This window comes from Pleurodeles waltl, chromosome 3_1 (assembly GCF_031143425.1).
Source record: "Pleurodeles waltl isolate 20211129_DDA chromosome 3_1, aPleWal1.hap1.20221129, whole genome shotgun sequence".
NCBI lineage: Eukaryota > Metazoa > Chordata > Amphibia > Caudata > Salamandridae > Pleurodeles > Pleurodeles waltl.
The window spans coordinates 1,226,542,209-1,226,563,033 of NC_090440.1; the positions used below are offsets into that span (position 1 = coordinate 1,226,542,209).

The 20,825-nt window shown below is 45.3% G+C and overlaps 1 protein-coding gene across 24 annotated transcripts in view; it reads left to right on the plus strand.

Annotated features, from left to right (window-relative positions):
* The window catches only part of BIN1 (bridging integrator 1), a 504,923-nt gene that overhangs the window by 329,466 nt on the left and 154,632 nt on the right, over window positions 1-20,825 (plus strand). For all 24 annotated transcript variants that reach the window (XM_069224571.1, XM_069224563.1, XM_069224567.1 and 21 more), the window contains 3 exons: window positions 3,710-3,795; window positions 14,878-14,953; window positions 15,506-15,597. In XM_069224571.1, coding sequence (XP_069080672.1) covers window positions 3,710-3,795; window positions 14,878-14,953; window positions 15,506-15,597 — 254 coding nt within the window. The remainder of the gene's footprint in view (window positions 1-3,709; window positions 3,796-14,877; window positions 14,954-15,505; window positions 15,598-20,825) is intronic.

The window sequence follows — 20,825 nt, forward strand, 5'->3', positions numbered from 1 at the left end:
CTACTGTTTTCAATTAGCTGCCAGACAGTGACACCTAGTGGCAGCCAGCTCAGTTGCTCAAAACAGCTGTATGAGTGCTCCTGACAGGTGTGCAGGCTTGCACAAGGCACTTGAGAAGGTGCACTTTTACCTGATCAGGACTGAGAGTGAGCCAGAACTATTTTGTAGCTGCTTGTAAGAGTATTGGGGCCAAGCAGGTGGGGCGACAACATGGGTGGCAAAATAAGTCCAATACCTTCTCATTGCGCTGCTCGCTGCAGACTAGTAAGTGCCACTAGTGCCTTCTCCAATCCTTACTTTACTTTTAATGCGCTATGATCATGGGCCTAAGTACACTGGACACTAGGTTAGTACCGTTCCATCTCTCATGCGTTGCAGCAGTTTTTTAGAATTTTACAGTTTCTCGTTGCTCAAATGGGTGACATTTATACCTTTCCCTCCAGAGAAAGTGTCACTCATAGTCGTTGAATGTCACTCATTATTATACCGAAATTAGGAAAATGTCACATTTAAGCGATCTGAATACTCGGCAGTTGTGTTTACATAGAATGTTCCACTTTCAGGAGGAGCACAGTGGAATCTTTCTCAGGAAAAATACTTGCGAGCAATTTAGTAACCAGGTGAATAAGGCTAGGGTTGACAATGTGTTCGCTTGGGTGTAATGCTGTATTTTCAGGGTAAAGTTATTTCTCCTCAGCATAAAAAAACATGAAGACAGTCCAATACTTTTGCAAGACCATTGACTTCCTAATACTTTAAGTTTTGACCGTAACACTTGTTCTGCGTTTCTACCGCCTCCACCCTGTGCCCCTAGCCGTTGGGCCTCCTAGTTGGGTGCATCCTCACCACACTTTCCCAACTAAAGAAATACACACTGTCTAAACCAATTACCGTACCCAATATTACTGTTGCCCTGGTGTGCTCGAATGCATTCGGAGGAAATTAAATCAAACCTCCAGTAAATATCCAATAAAATGCAAACTTTTGTATCTAAGGTAGGAAAAAATGAAGTCACAGCTGCAACATTGCTCCTACGCCGAGGCTTTTGGTATGCGTAGCCTAGATAGGGCAGCATACCTTCGTGTACCTTTTAACCGTAGTACTTTTGTCTGCCCTACCAGTACATTCCTACCTAGAATGCTATTAGTGAGAAGATTCTTAGAGGGGTAAAGAACCTCGGACACAGAAAGGTGGACTTAAAATATTGGGCTAACAAGACCCATTTCTCCCTCATTTAAAATTACACCAGAAAGATCAGGTATTTATCATTGAAGTCTGTGTTCCGATTGATAACAAATGTATGGGTGGTTGTATTTCAGACCTTATGATCTGAAGAACCTTTCAATAGATTTCGACGAGTATGGTGATATCAAAACGACATGAAAAATTTACATTTAAGGCCACCTGGGATTTTCCTATATAATGACCAAGTGTGGTACCAACATTTAATTTGATGCTGGTGCAAAGATATTTGCCTACGTTAGGAGTCACAATAGCCCCATAGCTTTACATCAGTAGGTCTGAGAATACAAGGAGAAATCACTTGTTCACTCATTACTTGCTACTCAGCCTACTAGATATAGTAACCTTTTTTCAAGCAAAACGAATCAAAATGAATATTGTGCAGTCCTTTTAACACTGTGGTTTAGCGGCACTCACTGATTGGTAGACTTTGTGTGCCCAACACGGAGTTCAGCAGCCACAGCTACGCTTTTATTGAACACTTTAGAAAAAACTTGGGATAAAGGTTGTTTCGAGGTGGCACTTTCTTGGGGTGTTTTATAACAAGGCACTGCAATAAGGCCTACAGGCCTACTTATATAAAGTTCCACTGCTTTGTACTTAACTCACCCTTGGCCTACATTAAGTTAGTATATAGTTCAGTGAGGAGCACTTGTGGTTACTTGTGTGTGCTGTGTATGTGTGTGTGCCTTTTGAGTGGTACAATACATGGAAGACTCTCCGTTCCATTTTCAGAGACCCAGCACTGACTGAAGGAGCATGAGGAGGTAGAGGATCCACCTCCCCCAGACAGATTTGGGGATGCTCCATTTTTTTAGAGCTGGGTGGGACCCACACTGGAGGAAGTAAGAGCCAGGCTCTTTGGTACATTTCAAAGGATGCTCTTTGATTCTGAGAGAAGTCACCGGAAAGGGGCCTGGGCAAATCTAAGGAAGGAGATTAGGCTGATAAGAGAATCATAAAGAGTAGGGCTAGGGCCCTGGAGTTACCTTTTGATACAAATATCACTGTGGCTGATCTTTTGGTGTGAACCTCTAGTCATTCCCAGGGGCTGTGATGTGAGCTATCATATTTGGAGTCATTACTGCTGTGGTAGACTGCTTCCTGGAGGAAAGGGCAGAGTAATGGGCACTTCAAAAGGGAGCTAACCTTCAAAGCAAACTTCAAAGTCTCAGGCAAATCGACTATACGAAGGAGTGATTGAGCCCCCCAAAATTGTTAGCTGTCAAGCTGCCAGTCAGGCTTTGTGAGGAAGAAAATCTCTGCAAGACTTTTGCCTGTGACCAGAGCTGGGAAATAGTCTGCCAGTCTCCCAGTTGGATGAGATGACATCAGCAAGACAAGATCTCCTGCCCTAGAGCCTGGAGCACCGGAACCTGCCTACTTGTGAAGACCAGTTACCCTGTGAGGAAGAGGAGAGCGCTCTGAGGGAGAGAGGTCTACTGGGGGATCCTGGTGAGTGCATCCCCATCGCGAAGTGTGAGGAAGAGGCAGATTGGGCCATCGCCTGTGTGCAGATTGAAGTCAGTGACCCCGTATACCAGAAGGGGCTGCTGTGTTGCTAGCTGTTGCTGCACTGATCAAGCCATTGCAAGTGTGTAGAGTAAAGTTGGCTATTCCATATGCCGGGGGCTTTGTAGTAAAAATTATATTACTGCCATGCCGATCACTCCATCATTCGTGTACAGAGTAAAGTCCACAAACCTGTATGCTAGTGAGGGCCACTGTGAAGAACAAGAGTTGTTACTTGGTTTTATCGATGCTGAGCAGGGACGCCATAGTGACTTGTGAGTGTCAGAGTCCCGATTAAAGCATTGGAACCTGAGTGATTGTCCCCTTGCGTGTGAGAAGGATCAGAGGAACACACTGTGTCATTGGAGGAGCACTGTGGATGACCAGCTGCTGCTCCACAATGTCAAGGGTGCTACTCACTGTAGGCAGCTGCTTTAGACCACCACGCCGCTACGCCCAAAAGTGGAACGCTCCCAGGGACTCCCAACCAGCTACCTCAAATTCTAAAATTCAGAGTCCAGCTTTACCAGAAATTAACAGGGGCACTAGATTGTCAGTCAAGTAAACACTTAATGCAGTTCCTCTTCTTTCACAAATCATAAGATTCTCTGAGTCATGCGTTTGCAAATAAACAGGACCTTGAGTGAGCTATGGTCTTGTACTCCATGGCAAGGTCTACACATTTCTTGCATTGACTTTAATAGGTCGTTTAATTGTAGCTGAATCTTTTTAAAGAGACTAAAGGTGGAATTGACCTGTTAACTTTGTCAGCTTCAGATCAGTGTAGTTTAACAATGTATGCTTGCATAGTAAAATGTGAGATAGGGAATGTGTGGCCACCACTTTCAGATGTACAACTCTGTAGGGTACTGTACAGTAAGGAGACTTGTCTTCTTAGCAGAAATGTATTAAAATGTGCAGATCAGTGATCAATATTTCCATCTCTGTTGTCAAGGCGGAGGAAGAGTTACTAAAAAGTCAAAAGGTTTTCGAGGAGATGAATGCAGATCTGCAGGAGGAGCTGCCTTCACTATGGAATAGGTGAGTAAAGCATGCAGTGATAGCACTCTCATGAAACCTTTTCCTTCAATGGGTTTGATGATGTGACTTAATCTGAAGTGAACATTATATAAGGAAAAAAGTTATACTGTTTGGAAGAGTGAGTGGTTGATTGGGTTAACTAGTGTCTTTTAACCAACCTTTTTGCTAAGCTTTTCAATTTAGACAAACAGTTCTCAGTACATAACACAATCTCAACAAGAGCCAATGAGCCTCTCCCATCACACTCCATACTCACTTTAACAAGCAGAACACCTCCATCACACATGCAGAGCAGTAGAAAGATCACCAGCTCAAAGTTGCACGTTACCATATTGTCTGTTCTGACACCCCAAGCCATCACTCAGGACCCCAATTGTGAGTCAGTCTCAGTGACGATAACATCTTACAGCAGGAGAGGGCTAAAACTATTATCTTAATGTAGTAAATAGGCAGACTCCATGTGGATTCAAAGTGCGACCCCTAGTCCCTCAAGCCATGTGCAATCCTCTCCCTAGCCCAGAGGGGACCATAGCCTCCTAGCCCTGTCTGCTGTATTTTTTTTCAATTCACCACAACCTCCTTCCTTTGACGCAAAAAGCATATGAATGACCATTCAGGTGTGCAGTGAGGTACCTTCCCAGTGTGAAGATTGCTTCTGCAGTATAGTTACTAGTGGATCCTCTGGGATAGGGGAGCTGCATCTCTCCAGTATGACTGAGAAGTTATTTCCAGTTTATTGGGAGTTGCAGGCATGGCAGCCATACAAGTAACATTGTCCTCAAAATACCACAGCCCCTCCAGCTACAGTCCTCACAATTAGGGAACATAGTCTTGAACCTGCCTGGTGTCTTATACCATTGGAACATCAAATTATAGCTTAATCCCCCTGCCCTGAACACTATTTACCTTCTCAGGTATAATGGCCCAAAGCAATTCCCAATCTTCATAAGGTATCTCTTTTCCCTCTACTCCCCCCTACTCTTTTATATATGACCATTTATATTCATTAGGAGCTGTGATGGGTTTACTATAGCTAGATGAGGTTAGCCCTTTTGTGGATGTGTATTGAGTAAAGAGCTTCTGAAACTCTAAGTTGTGTGTTAGAAGCCTCTTGTTTCTGAGCCCATTGCCAAAGCCTAAAATATCTGTTGCTCGTCCTCTCTCAGGCTAAATTCCTGTTTGCATTCTGAGAAGAACTTTATTTTCTGTTTTTTTTAACAGGTCTTTCAGTATTAAATAGTCGTCTCTCTTCCAACCTGTAAACTGTCTTTCATCAGATCCTGGTGCGAAATCTAAATTACCATGTGGTGAAGTAAAAGGGAAGGGAAATGGAGTAACTCCCCATTTTAGTTACGGTGCTCCATGCTTCGAATGTAGGTCTAAGTACGTCGAAGACAGGATACCTCTGGGTGTGCTCACCTCAGCACCCACATTACTTCTCATATGGACCCTTCCTGTATTTTCCACTCCATGTATGCCCTTGGTTTCTCTGAGTCACCACTCAAAAACCACCCTTAATTTTTGAGCCCTGTAACATTTATCTTTGCCCAGGAGACCCAATCTCCCTAACCCTCTTCTACTCTGGAGGACCTTCCTCTGTATATTTGGTATGTTCTTGAGCCAGAAACATTTTTTCACATTCCTTCTATATCGTTGTTAGATCTGATTTCAGGATTGCTCCCAAGAGATCTCGGAAGTACTACAACAACCTTAGTAGAACATTTATTTGTGACACAGCCTTCCTCCCCATCCACAAGCTGAAGAGGGGGGTTCATCTACGTATGTGATTTTTAATGGTCTCCGGGAGGTGTGGGTAGTTAGTTTTGTATGGTGTACCCAGAGTAGGTTTTACGTGAAAGACCAAGTATGTTATGCTGTCCCTAGACTACTGATATATAGTCAAAGCCTCAAGCGTAAGTTTAGTGGATTGACTAAAGTGAATCCCTGTCATCTCCTTTAGAGAGGTTAATCTGGAAGCCTCTCCATTGATCACAACACTAGCCAATGGTGTTGTATACTAAGATTATATATACCGTTGCATTTGAGGACATATTCCTATTTTGTCATGTACTTGTCAGAGAAAGGTCCATTTAGCATCCAATGCAAGGATCAGTAGTGGTATGGCCCACCTGTTACATTTCTCTACAAGGTGAAGAACTCACCAGATATTATCAAGTTTTTTGATTCTTGACAAGGCTGGAATGATCAGAGTTCACCAAGAATGGCATACACTTCGACAGACTGCCAGTTAGGATCTTCATATAGATTTAGAAATCAGCATTAAGTAGACAAATGAGTCTATATGAAGAGCATAAAACAGAGGGCTTTCCTGCTTAATGAATAGATGTTATATCAGCTTCCCCCATTGTTTCCTCAATTTTACCGGTTTCCTGCAATGAGCTATATAATGAAGTTGGCTGAGAGGGGTAAGAAGCAATCAAAAATGCATTGATGAAGCCATCAGGGCCCGATGAGTTATCAGGTGGGAGTTTTTTAATGACTGTATCTGATAGAGACTTCTAGTTGCAGATTCCTTACCTTTAGAATTTCAGACTGGATCTGGAGATTTTTCTATTCTTGCTCATCGTTGGGTGGCGTCGGTCCACTCCGGGGGCATCGTTGGCATCGTAGTCACTGTAATGACGTCAGGAGTCTTATGTAGACTCTGCCTCTGCCCTGTGACGTCTGTTCTTTTCTTTCCGCGCCACGCGCTGATCTGGAGAGAGCTATCCTAAGTCAATTTTTGACGGACTTTGGCACTTTTGTGGAGTTTTTGGTGACATTTTTGATGCGTCAAGGATGTCCCCGAAGACCGGTTTCAAGGCTTGCCACCGCATGATGTCGGTGACAGATCCACACCGGGTCTGTTAGTGGTGCCTGGAGCGTGACCATGACCCGAAGTTGTACTCCGTATGCTGGGCCATGCACCCAAAGTCCTTGAGGGAACACTCTCTCAAGTTTATCGTGGCCTGGTGCTCAACTCCGCATCTATCCCGGTCTCGCTTGAGAGGACGGTCCCGAGACCGCTCGTGGAGTCACCACCACTTATCGTCTTCTAAGCCTTAGGGTCACTCAGGTAAGAAGAAGAAGTCGAAGAAGGCTAGCCATCCTTCGACTTCACCCCGTTGCTCGGCTGATGCAACATGGGAGGAGCGTCCACGCTCAAGGCCTCAGTCCTCAGAGCCTAATTCTGGGTCCGCTCCACGCCCCCCCACCCCAAACTCTCTGGGAGCCGGAACGGCCCCTGCCCAATTGAAAGAATTTTATGAGGCCATTCATCTCATTTTTGGGCAGCCCGGCCCCCCTTTGGTGCCTTCGGGCCCTGGGATTTTGACTTGGGGCCCTTCGGGTTCTGCGCTGGAAGCTCCGGCCGCAGCCACTGAGGCAGTCTCCAGATCCACTACTGGATCCATACCAACGCCAGTCGTACTTTTGAGACCTTCCCTGGCGCTGGTTCAACTGCCAATGCTCCCGACATCGGTTGTTCCCACAATCGACTTCGACCTGATCCTAATCCCCGACGACTCGAAGTCGGAGCAGCATCGGCCGATGCTGCAGCCTTGTTTGATGGGGTCTATTCACCCCAGGTTGGATTCAGACGTTTATTCATATGGGTATTAATACAGGGAAGGATTGGAGGGGTCCCTGGACCCTTATGAATAACAGTATGACCCTAACATGGACTGGGCACAGGAATTGGGCGAGGCAAGTTGTCTGGATACTTCTCCAGACACTGGCATGCTTTCTCCTACCGTGGCTACAGCGGAGGGAGCCACTTATTTTATGGTGGTTAGTAGGACGGCTGAGGTCCTTGGCTTCGAACTGCCTACTGTTGAAGTCAGATCTAATCTCCTGAGGGAGGTGCTTCAGCCAAGGGCTCCCACACCTGAGCATCTATTTCCTTTCAATGAAGCCCTCACTGATGTCCTTCTGGGTACTTGGTCCAGACCCGACACCGGGGCTTCTGTGAAGAAGACAATCGCTCCCCACCATCGGCCCACCTGAAATAACCCTAAAATCCTCTCCCAACACCCCACGCCTGAGAGCCTTTTTATCCAGGCATCCTCGTCATCTGGTGCATTCCCTTCCACACCTCCGGATCAGGAATCAAAGAGACTGGTCCAACTTGGGAAGAAGATGTTTTCTTCCTCTAGTTTGGCGTTGCGGTCAGTTAACATCGCATGCCTATTGGGCCATTATACTCACTCCCTGTGGGATACGGTCACGCATGTCTTGCCGCAGATACCGGAGGACGCCCAGACTATCATCTCCAAAGCAGTTGCTGATGGGAGAGACGCAGCGAAGTTCACTATTCGTTGTGAGCTGGACACCACCGACTCTCTGGGTAGATCGGTTGTGTCGACGGTGGCCTTGAGGCACCTTGCCTGGTTGAGGATGTCTGATTTCTCAGGGGATGTCCAATAGACCCTTATGGACATGTCCTTTGATGGCACCCGTCTCTTTGGAGACAAGGCAGACTCAGCACTTGAGAGGTTCAAGGACTCTGGGCTATGGCTCGGTCCCTCAGCCTTTTGGCTGCCCCTCGTCCCCAGCAGTCCACCTCTCGCCCCTTTGGTGACTATGGAAGGGACTCCTTGTTGCGTCCCTTTCCCAGCCACTGTGCCACCCATGGTGTTCATCCACTGCATGGCCAGGGACGCGGAATCCCATGAGCTTGTGGGACAGGGAACCAGAGGTCGGCCCAGTCCACCCCTGCTGCAGCCTCCAAGCATTCCTAGTCTGTCCCCCCCCCCCCATTCCAGACCAGTTAGCGACAGGATTCGCCATCACCTGCCCTACTGGGAATCCACCATGGACAGGTGGGTTTTGCAGATCATCCCAAGGGGCTACTCCCTCCCCTTCGAGACTGCTCCTCCGGCCATGCCTCCATCCTACGGCCATCTATCGGAGGATCATCTGGCACTTCTCTGCGAGGAAGTCACAGCTCACTTGTCTAAGGGAGCAATAGAGAGGGTCCCTGCACCATAAGTAGGTTGTGGTTGTTATTACCGCTACTTTCTGGTGCTCAAAAAGGGCAAGGGCTTACGTCCTATCCTAGAACTTCGGGCCCTCCATCTCTCCCTCAAAAAGGAGAGGTTCAGAATGCTCATCCAGGCTCAAGTCCTGTCTGCCTTGGACCCATGAGACTGGGTGGTAGTGTTGGACTTGCAGGATGCTTACTTCCATATCCCTGTGTTGCCTGTCCACAGACGTTACCTACGATTTGTAGTAGGTCATGAGCACTTCCAATTTACTGTGCTTCCCCTTGGCCTTACCAGTGCTCCATGAGTGTTCACAAAAGTGATGGCGGTGGTTGCAGCTCATCTGTGCAGGTTAGGGGTTTCAGTCTTCCCCCTACCTCGGTAACTGGCTGTTGAAGGCAGACAAGCCCCAGAAAGTCAACTCCCACCTTCAGACTATGGCGAACCTCCTACACACGCTGGGGTTCACTATAAACATGTTGAAGTCACACCGGACTCCCTCTCAAACTCCTCTTCATCAGAGCTGTTCTGGACACAGTGCAGTTTCGGACCTATCCTCCCGAAAAGTGAGTCCAGGATATTAAGGCTGTGATTCTGATATTTTAGCCTCTATCCTGGGTTTCAGAGAGAATGACTGAGGCTGCTGAGGCTCATGGCCTCCTGCATCCTCCTAGTGACACATGCCACATGGCATATGTGGGCTCTGCAGTGGGACTCAAAGTTCCAGTGGGCACAGCATCAGGGAAATTTCTCCAACATGGTCCAGATCTCGGAGGGAACTGCGAAAGACCTGCAGTGGTGACTTTTGAATCAGGATTGGGTCAACCACAGATCCCTCTCCCTTCCCCAACAAGATCTGGCAGTAGTGACGGAAGCGTCACTCCTGGGATTGGGCGGCCTGATGGGAGCGACAGAGATCAGAGGTCTCTGGTCTCTGCTGGGGTCTGGACTCCAAAAGATTGATGTGGAGCTCCAGGTGATCAGTCTTGCATTGAAAGCATTCCTTCCCTCTCTCAAAGGGAAAGTGGTGAAAGTATGCACAGACAGCACCACCGCCATGTGGTACTGCAACAAACAGGGCGGAGTGGGGTCCTGGACCCTTTGTCAGGAGGCTCTGCACCTCGGGACACGGCTAGCACATCAGGTCATTGGTTCACATGTAGGGGTCTCTCAGAATTCCAGATCAGACAAACTCAGCCGTCGATGCATAGCCGATCACAAATGGCATCTCCATCCGGAGGTGGCACAAGGACTTTTTCAGCAGTGGGCAGAGCCTTGGTTAGATCTGTTCGCCTCCTCAGAGAACTCGCAATGTCAGCTGTTTTTTGGAGTTTCGAAGGGGGCACTCCCTCAGCGACACTTTGTCTTGAGTAGAACTCCGGCCTCCTTGCCGCCTATATCACGTCTGCCCAGAGTTCTGAAGAAGATCAAGAACAACTGGGCCCAAGTAATTTTGGTGGCTCTGGACTGGGCACGGAGAGTATGGTATCCAGAGCTACTGAGCATGGCCACCAATCCTCCACTCAGACTTCCCCTTTGGGAGGATCTTCTGTCGCAGCAGCAGGTGATTGTTCTCCGCCCGAACCTGTCCAGTCTTCGCCTTCATGCGTGGAGATTGAGTGGTGATAGTTGACTGCTTTTGACCTTCCACCCTAAGTCTGTGATGTTGTCTTGGCAGCCAGGCGTCCCTCCACCAAAATGGTATATGCCTGTTGTTGGCATACATTTGTGACATGGTGTATCAACAAGTCTGTTGATCCCTTCTCTACTCCTCTCTCTGAGGTTCTTTTGTTCATTCTTTCTTTCACCCAGCAGCGCTCTGCTTTAGGCACCTTTTTAAAGTTTGCTTATCGGCTATCTCAGCTTTTATTAGATTGCCTGATCAACCTTCCCTTTTTAAGTCTCCTATTGTTGGTAGATTCCTCAAGGGTCTCACTCATTTGTTTCCTCCCGCTCCGTTTATCATGCCTCAGTGGGACCTTCATCTTGTCCTTACTTACTTGATGTGTGATCCTTTTGAGCTGTTACATAATTGTCACTTACGGCTCCTTACTTTCAAAACTGTTTTTCTTGTTGCAATCACCTCTACTCGCAGAGTGAGTGAGCTTCAGGCTCTTTCTTCAAAGTTCCCATTTTTATCTGTGCACCCTGACAAAGTGGTGTTACACACCAGGGCCTCATTCCTTCCCAAAGTAGTTACACCTTTTCATGTAGGCCAGTCCATTACTTTGCCTACTTTTTACACACCTCCTCATCCTTCTCATGAAGAGGAGAGACTCCACTGCCTGGATCTAAAAAGAGCGTTGCCATTCTACCTCAATTGCACTAATGGTTCCAGGGGGACTACAACTCTTTGTTGGATATGTGGGTGCAAAGCAAGGGAAGACGGAGCAAAAGCATACCATCTCATGATGGGTACTTCCTTGCATCAAAATGTGCTAGCCTTTGGCAAAAAAGAAACCCCTTGAGGGCTTTTGCGCTCATTCCACCAGAGCAACTGTTACTACTACAGCGTTAGCATGAGGAGTTCCTGTCCTGGATATCTGCCAGGCAGCAACGTGGGCAACCCTGCGCACGTTTACTAAACATTACTGCCTGGACAGTCAGGTCTGCAGGGATGGCTACTTTGGTTGTTCGGTCCTGCTGGACTTTCTAGTATGATCTTGGTTCGCAGCCCCCTACCGATGATGGCATTGATTGGGTTTCTGTTCTAAGGTAAGGAATCTACAACTAGAAGTCTCTATCAGATGAACAAGTTACTTACCTTCGGTAACCACTTATCTCATAGTGACATATTCTAATTTCAGATTCCTTACTGTCCCACCCATCCTCCCTGCTTGCGAACTGATTTCTAGGGACAGGGATTCCCTATTCAGGGCCTTAGCTCTGCCGCAACATTTTCACCATTTTCAGTGTTCTTCATAGCTCTGCGCTTTTGCGTGGAAAGTCGTGAAAAGAAACTGACGTCACTGCAAAGAGGCAGCATCTATATATTACTCCCGACATCATCACGATGCGCGCGGAGTCGACTGACGCCTCCTAACAATGTGCAAGGGTACTATTAGAAGAAAAATCTCTGGATCCAGCCTGATACCTGGGGGAAATTCTAAGGTAAGGAATCTGCAGCTAGAATATGTCTCTACCAGATAAATCATTACCAAAGGTAATTAACTTGTTCTTCTACCTTACCAATAGATATCACCCTATCTGGTTCCTATCTAATTTCTCATATTAGCATAGGCAACTGGATATGTTGTAGAAAATCTAAAATCTGTTGAGGCTCTGGGCATTGGATAGTGTGGAGATCACTGAAGAAGGCATGAAATAGCACCTCACTTTGAATTCTTAGAGCCCGACATGGTCCGTCCCTCCTTTGCACTCTTGCTAGTCTACTTTTTCAATTGAGCTTGTCCCAAGTCAGCTGCCAAAAGTTTGTCTGCTCTATTAGCTTTCTCATAGGACTTGTTTAAGGTGCACAAGCAATATTTCTGAGCACTCGGACAGTAATAGTTCAATCTTGCTTCATAGTCCTGCCACCTCCCGCAGTGCCACAAGTAAATTTTCTCTTTATACTGGCATTCCTTTGCTTTCAGCCCTGCCTCAAGATTGATTTTTGTGAGTGACCATTTGTCGCGTTTGCACACTTGCATTGCTATCAACTTACTATGTAGAACTGCTTTGAAAGTGTTCCAGTTAACACAGGTGGAGGTAGCCTCCGCATGATTGTAAAAGACTCCAAAATCTGCTCCTTTATTTCTTGTTCGTAAAGTCTACCTTTTATTGTCATGGGGTCGAAGCACAAGCATGGTTTACATCTGCGTACTCCTCCCCAATTTAATGGAACAAGATATGAAATTGTGATAATCCCTATATCTATTTTACTGGTTTGGTGAACATTGAACTAGTGCCCTACGGGATATCTAACCTGGAATATGCTCTGAGCACAGGAAGTATTTTTTGTCTTCTGGATGCATCTCCCTCCCAAGTATCTAGGAGGGTAACCGCTGCAAAATTCGATTTGGGAGATCATGACAGGGGCCCACTTGCTTATATGTTTAGGGGATGTTTGCCTATTTTTGAGTTTTGTAGCAAATTAAAATCTCCAATCCAAACAACCTCACCGAACGCTTCATTTTTAACATTATCTATATTTGAAGTAAGTGCGATTCTTGTGAGTGTTCAATGAATATAAGCCTATTATATCTCTCCAGGGTTCAGCTTGCCTATTAAAATGGCATATCTAACCTCCTTGTTATCTAGGAATAATTCTATCACGTGTCTGCGGAAAGCCAACATTACTTCACATACCTTTTCCCTCCTTGCCATGGCATGGAATTGTCTGCTACTTCAAGTTTTAGGCTTGGCGGGCCGACTGGCGTGTGGGTCGTGTTATGGCTCTCTTGCCTTTTTCATGTTCATCTCCCAGCAGCCAATCTGCAACTGCTGCCTGCCCAGCACCGGTGGGGATCACTGTAGGTGTTTACAGTTTTTAGTGTCTCATGAGAATGGCCAATTATTGATCCTTACAACCCCACATTATTTGGACGGATAGAAAACACTCAGGGGCCCTGCGAGAGATTGTGTCAACACAGTGGGCTGACATCATCCTTTCCCTGTTGCCTCTCTGCGCTAATCTTCGTGTTGCCATCCTGGGGCTTATCTATTTTTTAAGTCACCAATTCAGTTGGGGGTTGTGTTATTTGTTTCTTTAGTGTAGGATTCCACAGCACTAATATTCGCTCGCCCCTGAATTGCAATTCCCTGTATTAAGCTCTCATCAAGCCTCTTCCCACTTGGCATCATCATCTGGTGTTTACCGGAGCCTCTTCATGCTTGTTCTATGACTCTTCACAATCCCTGCTAGTCTGACACATATGGAATCCCAGTGAGCACAAGTTTGTGTTGGAGTAAGAGTCACCCCATGGGCTGCTGCTCCTCTCTGACACCTCCCTGCAGGTGTGGGTCGGCGCTCCACTCTCTCAAGGTAAGTGCTGCTGTTCAGGCTGCAGTGGTTCTATTTACATCCAAGATATGGCCGCCCCTCACATGACGTGCACCACTGCTTAAGATCAGGATTGGCACGATAGGCGTTGCTGAGACAGCTATGGGGCATGGAGACCTATCAAGCTCCTGGGAACCAGTGCCCTATCTGCTGCAATTTACAACTATTGACTCACAAGTTTGGCACTTTGTAGTGCTGAAGCTCCACTCTAGACTGTCAACATTGCATCTGAGATGTTGTATTTTTTTTTTTATTTTATTGCCAGCGTTCTGAAAATGTTTACATTTAGATTACTTTTTGCTTTTCATTATTGGAGATGTGCCCTGTTCCTATTTGGGTAACTTTGAAAACGTTTCAGTGTGGATGAATTCCTCCTTACTGTTCGTTTTATCGTTTGTTTGATGTTCATAGTTGGATAAGTGTCATTGTTCTTGATTAGATCAGTTTGATGATATGAATAGTTGGGTCAGTTTATCGATGTACATTGTTGAAATGGTTTGTTGATGTGAAGGTTTGCACAAGTTGTCTGTCAATGATGATTTCAGGTATGGTCTTAGGTGGATGCTTTGATGGGTGCTTGTCTGAGGTTCCTGTAGTTCACGGTTACATGCCATGCTTATTGTATATCAATGAATAACTTTCTGTATGTGCAGGGGGGAATAATTTCCTGATGACCATTGTTTGAGATGTTTTTCCATGTTCTAGCAATGAGGTGCTTTAAATAAATTCTTGATTTGTTCCTAGATAGATGTATATATCAATGTTTTTCAAATTATATTAAATATGCGACTGTGTGACAGGTGGCAAGAGAGTTAATGAGTGAGTGAGGGATGCTAATCGAGGCAGGCAAGTGTTTGGAAGATGGGCATAACTGCTATTGACCAAAATTATTTCTTTCACTGTATTACTTATCCGGTCTCTTATGCTACCTGAAATACCTATTTATGCTTACTTCCTTTTGGAAGGGAAGTTTGACGACTGAGAAGTGTTCTTGCTTAGTAGTAGATATAACTTTAAGTGAAACTAACCTTGCCAACATGCCCTGTCAAGGCCTATTATTCTTGATGACACTGAATGTTATTTTAATGTCTTTATCAGCCGTGTTGGTTTCTACGTCAACACGTTCCAGAGTATCGCCGGTCTAGAAGAGAACTTCCACAAAGAAATGAGCAAGGTAAGGATTGGCGAACCAGACTGTTATATCACAAGTTCATTTGCTCTATTGATCCATCACGTGAGTCCCATATTGCCAGTGTTATCGTGGCCTTACTCCCAGAGATAACTCCCATGCAAGCTTGTGCTGTGATTACTGTGGCTGAAGACAACCTTCCTCCCATAGAAGAGATCCTTTGTAGCTGTGGGAGGAACAATAACCTCCACCTAGATGGAAACCCTCTGTAGCCTTGGTCGTCTCATGTTTAGAACTTGAGATGAAGCAACCTTTCTCCCAGAAAGAGATTATCTATTGCACATGCTGTGTCCTTGTGTTATATTCAGGACAAGGATGGCCTGTCTTTCAAAAGGAGTTACTTTGTAACCATGACAGCGTCTTTGTGTTCTACTGGGGAACAAGTTGATTTTTTTTTTTTTAGTTCATCTGTGGTTCGGTCCTCCTAGAGCTTGAGTTGTCCCCTCTGGAGGAGCTAGTTTTTTAATGTTTCTTTGGAGTCACTTGTCCATAAATCCACATCAGATCTCTCATGATTCCCATCTTTGTTTTCTCCAGTTGAATCAGAACCTTAATGATGTTATGGTGGACCTGGAAAAGGAGCAAGGATCTGTTGTAACCAATACTTTCCCAGTAAAGGCACAACCCAGGTGAGTAGCAGCCGTGTCACATTGGGGGTGAGCAGTGTTTGGCATCTTCAATTTTCCCTGTATTTCCTCAAAACATGTCCTTTTTCACAGACTGCCACTATAATGCTTCCCTCTGCGTCATTAAAGTGGCACTGTCTCCTGATAGGAGTGCAGGAATGAGAGACAAAGACCTCAGGCACCTCCTTTCGGTGATGGTCATAGGCTCCCCACCAGTAGTGCTGGGGCGTGCTTTTGGTCTCTCCATCAATTGCCCTCTGCATAATTGTTACTGTCTGATAGATCTGCGTGTGTTAAGACAAATGGTCATGTTGTTTGGAAAAAAAGCTGGTTGTTCTGCTGTAATTTTATTGAGATCCCTCCCATACAATATCCTTTGGTTCACTATCTGCCCTGGGCATAACTAGTGCGATTTTAAGATCCAGGTTTCCAATTGGTGTGGATTTGTGCTGGATGGCATATCCAACAACTAGCCAAGAACGACTGACTGTGATAGTGTGCAAAAGGCTGCTTTAATGAAACCGGTGCACAAGCATTATATCAATCTTGGCTCTACGCCTTACATACTAAACATCAGCCTGCCCTTACTATACATCTTAAGAGGTATCCTAATTCTCCTCCCCCTCCCCTTAGCAACCCTTCACAAACCAAACCTACCAAAGCCCAATCACAACTCTCCTCACTCAAAACTCCCCACAGCCAACCCTCCTGCATACACCACTGTTGCCATCTCATTCCATTCATAAAAGCCCCCTCCTCTACCCCCTCACAAAATGTTGACTGAGTCTCAACAACTTTGTGCAATAACTTTTAAACTTGTGTACCAACCACCACCAAAAAACAGATTTTCTGCCCACCCCCATTTTACATTCCCATCACCAAATGATACAGCGTACCTCATCATCGTGAAAACTTCCACCAGCTCATATTTTAATTCTCTGTCTTACAGAGAAACGAACCCCTCTGCCTTGCAAAACTTCCAGAGGTCTCTTTTCCCCTTCCTGTGAGTACTGTCGATATCCCCTAGTTTTGCTTGCCCTACCCCTCCACTCTCTCCCCCACCTCTTCTCAGAATGATTTTGGTCTAAACAATAGTGGTACCAAACCATGACACTTTGATTTCCAATAAATGTTTAGCAGTGCCAATCCTTTTAACTGCACAAACCAGGACGCCTAGGCATGGGCTGCCCTCACTAGTGAATTTAACTTGGGTAGCAACTCGTGCCAACACATGTTTCCTTATCTAAACTATTTTAGCTGCACCACCATTTCAGACAGCCCCAATTGCTGTCCTCTCCAGGTTTCAGCATGCCTTGCTGCCCACTTAAGTGCCCACAGATCCAAACCTCAAAATGCCCTCTCCTTGTGCCTGTGATACAACCTAGGAGAAAAAGGGTGATGTTAATGCAATTTGTGAAAAACCCAGTCGATTCACAAATAGCGCTGATAACGGTTTGATCGCCAGCCCCACATGCCTAATCTCAGACACTGTCCAAACTCCTGTGCTCTTCCTCTGTTGCCATCCCTATCTGAAATGAGTGCATCAGCGCCTGCAGCGTTGCGGGCCCCGCCACCACAAGTCCTTGGAGTGGCAGGGCTTTGCCTAAAGAAAGGTCCTGCAGCTACCTCGGACGCACACATCCTCATGACTCATGCCTCATGCCAGAGCGGGCCGCAACTGTGCCTAGGGCCGCTCTGATAGCGATCCCGAAACCTCTCACCATCCCAGCAGCCCCTGCCCGCACGGTGGGCCCAGAGACACAGTTCCCTTGTTTTTGTCCCCTCCCATTTGTCACAGGGAGATGAGGTATCACAGCCCAAAATGGCATGACCGCAGTGCTGCCCTGCTCCCCAGGCCTATCTTTGGCCCATCCCCCGGGTATATAGGCAAGTCAAAAATGGTTAGTCTATGGAAACATGGTCCTAACTAGAACTATCTAGTGGTGACCGCCACTAGGTAAAAAAAAAAAAATATATATATATATATATATATACATATACTAACTCGTAGCCTAAAGTTACTTAACAACACAAGTTATAGTTTCTTCGGGTATGTATAACTATAACTGCTGAAATTCTATAGTTTTGTATGGGTAAAACAAGAACCTACTACAACGTCCCTGTAACCTTTAGTTTTTTTTCAGTGAATTTCTATGTTTTTCTTTAACATGAAGTAATATATAATGATTGTACGTTAATACTACTTGCGCTGTAGGTGCATGTGTGGGGGGAGTGGCTTGGTGTGTGACAGGGTGTATTTTTCTTTTTTTTAATTCTGCTTGGATCTGTGGATGCATTGCAACGTTACGCTGGGGTTGCGCTGAGCACAGCAGTGGATCTGCAAGTCGGCTAAAAAGTGTTTTGGATAATTTGTACCTGTGAGGATTCCGTCAGGAACCTCCATGTGTCCAGTGGGGTCAGTATACCTCTATCCTGGCCTCTTATGTGTTTTTACATTTTATTTTACCCTTCCCCAGCCCAAGCAACAAATAAAATGGTGACCTCAACTTTCCTGTCAGGTTGCTGCCAGCCAATCAGGGACTTGATTTACGCCCCGGATCTGCATATCCCACTAGATAGCTATATATTTTTTCCCTTTAGTAACTCTGAAACTACTAAACACATTTGCACCAGATAACAAAGATCTTTCTGGACCAAGATCTACCTTTTTGCCAAATCTGGAGCTAATCTGTTCTGGTCGGGCATGGGAAATAGTGTATGGGGACCCCGCCCCACCTTTTCTCAGTTCCCGCTTGATGAATCACCCTGAAACTTTGGTGACAGCAGCTCAACCAACTAGCCTATGAGGTTTGACAGTTTCAAGAAGATTACTCAAATGGCGCAAAAGTTATTAGCATAACAAAAAGCACTACCCTAACTGTAACTACCTACTGGCTATCGGCAGTAGATAACTAATGTATGGAGGAAACGAAAAAAGATAGTTCACCATAATGGCTATGAAAACAAGCTCTAAAGTAAGCAACTTCCTTATTTACTGAGCATCTGTTGGTACAGCTGAAGAAACTTGTAATTTACTTGGAGTCTTGTTTTCAACAGTGAAGGCCTCAAATGAATGACAGTGCCCAAAGTTATAAAATATCAATTCTAATGTGGTAAACATGTAGGGGGTCCTACACATATTGTCATTTTTTTAGCAGAGTGATATCACAGGAAACAACAATGCTTTGCCTTTTACCCAAGTGATGGCACACAGTTATTTTTTAGCAATCTAAAATGTTATCTCCAAGCAACAGCACGCAACAACTCTTCTGCAGGGTGGGACTAATTCCTATTGCTTGACACAAGATGCACAGCTGCTCTTGTAGGTGTTTGGAAGTGTACCAATCCTCTGCTTTCTACTGGCTCCTCATTTACTTGACATATAAGCTCATCGTCCACTGGCTACACACAAGGGGAAAGCTTGTTTCTAGGTGGCAGTGTTGCAGGATCTGACCGGGGATAGATAACACCAGTGAGCGACAACATAAAGACATTTGGATTAGTCACATGATCATTCCCTCCCCTTTCCAGGAGAAGGACATATGATCATTTTATAAGGCAGAAGGTCAAGGGCGAAGTTCCCGCCCCATCTTGCATGCTTTTCGCATTAAGTCATTCATACTCTTAATAAGTTTCCAAAAATATTGTCTCAAGTGTGCTTTAATATTTGCTGTAGAAATCTATTCACAGGCCACGTTCAGGTCTTGGAGCTCAGTAGAAGTGTGGTAATCCCCTTAGTGAGCACATTACTGCAGAATATGAGAATGTAAATGACTGGCCAAGTCTGTGCTTTTAAATGATCCAAATGTTTTATACATTTCTGCAGTTTGTTTCAGCCTTAAGGAAAAACCTTGTTTGTTTGCATGCTAAACAGAAAATCTAAGCTATAAATATTGACCCATTATAACACTGTATAATATACAGCAGTGGGCCATCTAAGGTTTAGTAGCCAGTGGAATAAAGGTATGAGGAGCTTTAGGGCTTAGTTTAGAGGTTTGCGGATGTGGGGCACCTGCCAAAAAAAGGGTGGCTGCCAATTCACTAGCCTTTGGGTTACTCCCAACTCATTTAGAACTTGAGATATCAGACAATTTGTGCCAGCATAAAGGGGCAGGGAATGGAATCTACCATCACTAGATTCCCGCCTTGGACTGGTAGGGAAGGCATGGCAGTTGCAGCCATACAGGGAGAAAAACTACGTGCAACCTAGGGCCTTTTACTTGTTCTTTTTACTGAAATGAACTCCCTAAACTCCGTCCACAGATGAAGGCACAGAAATCTTCTCCAGGCAGGTGAGGATCTCTAATGGTAGGGCACTGTCCTCCATCACTGGGGTAGGGCCAGAGTCACCACTGTCCTTCCAGGATGCCCGCCTAATGGTAAATGGGGCTCTTATTTATTTTCTCATTATTTGTGTTTAAGGCACACTTGATATGAGAATACTCAATGCTCCAGGACAAACTTTACTCGGCTTCATGGAGCAGTCTTGTAGTGAATAAAGTAAGGATATGGATTATTTCCATAAAGGGTTCATAATAGTTCTAATTCAAGGGCCAGAGTAGTTATTCAAAGCATGAGCTTAGGGGACAGTGCCAATTGCATGCTAATTATTTCCTTTTGAAACTAAATTAAAGGTAATTACTTTTCTCTGAAGTCTGTTGTTATTTCATGGAGTTTGGTCTCATAATCTCTCATGAGGCAGCCATGATATATGTCCAATCCACGCCTGTAGTTCACGTACAAAGAGGTAAAGTGGAGTTCTCTTCAAGGCCATTTTTGAAGCTTTTTGCAATAATTTGTATTTGCCTCTAGGCGGTACAATAAGACTTTCTTTTTCCCTTAGTTTGCCTAATGGAAACACAGGCTTTGCATGTAAGTTTGACAAAGCTCTTCTCTTTGTTGTGGTTGTTACCACATTTTTGTATTTTGTCTGGAGGCTGCATGTTTTGTGTTTGTGGAGGCCCAATGCAGAGATACAGAAATGAGGCTTTTTGGATGAGAGTGCCAAAATCTCAATCTTTTTGTTAACCCTCCCTACCCAAGTTTAGAACACCTGCGCTGATTTTTCTTCTAAATGTGCATACAGTAATGATGCAGAGCTTTAAGCACATCTCTTCATGTCGGAGCAGGACACCTCTTTCCACAAATATTTTAGTGCTGAGCTCTTAGTGATGGCATTCTTTTTCTAGCAGTTTTCTTAAGAGTTCATACAGTGCATGAAACTACTGCAT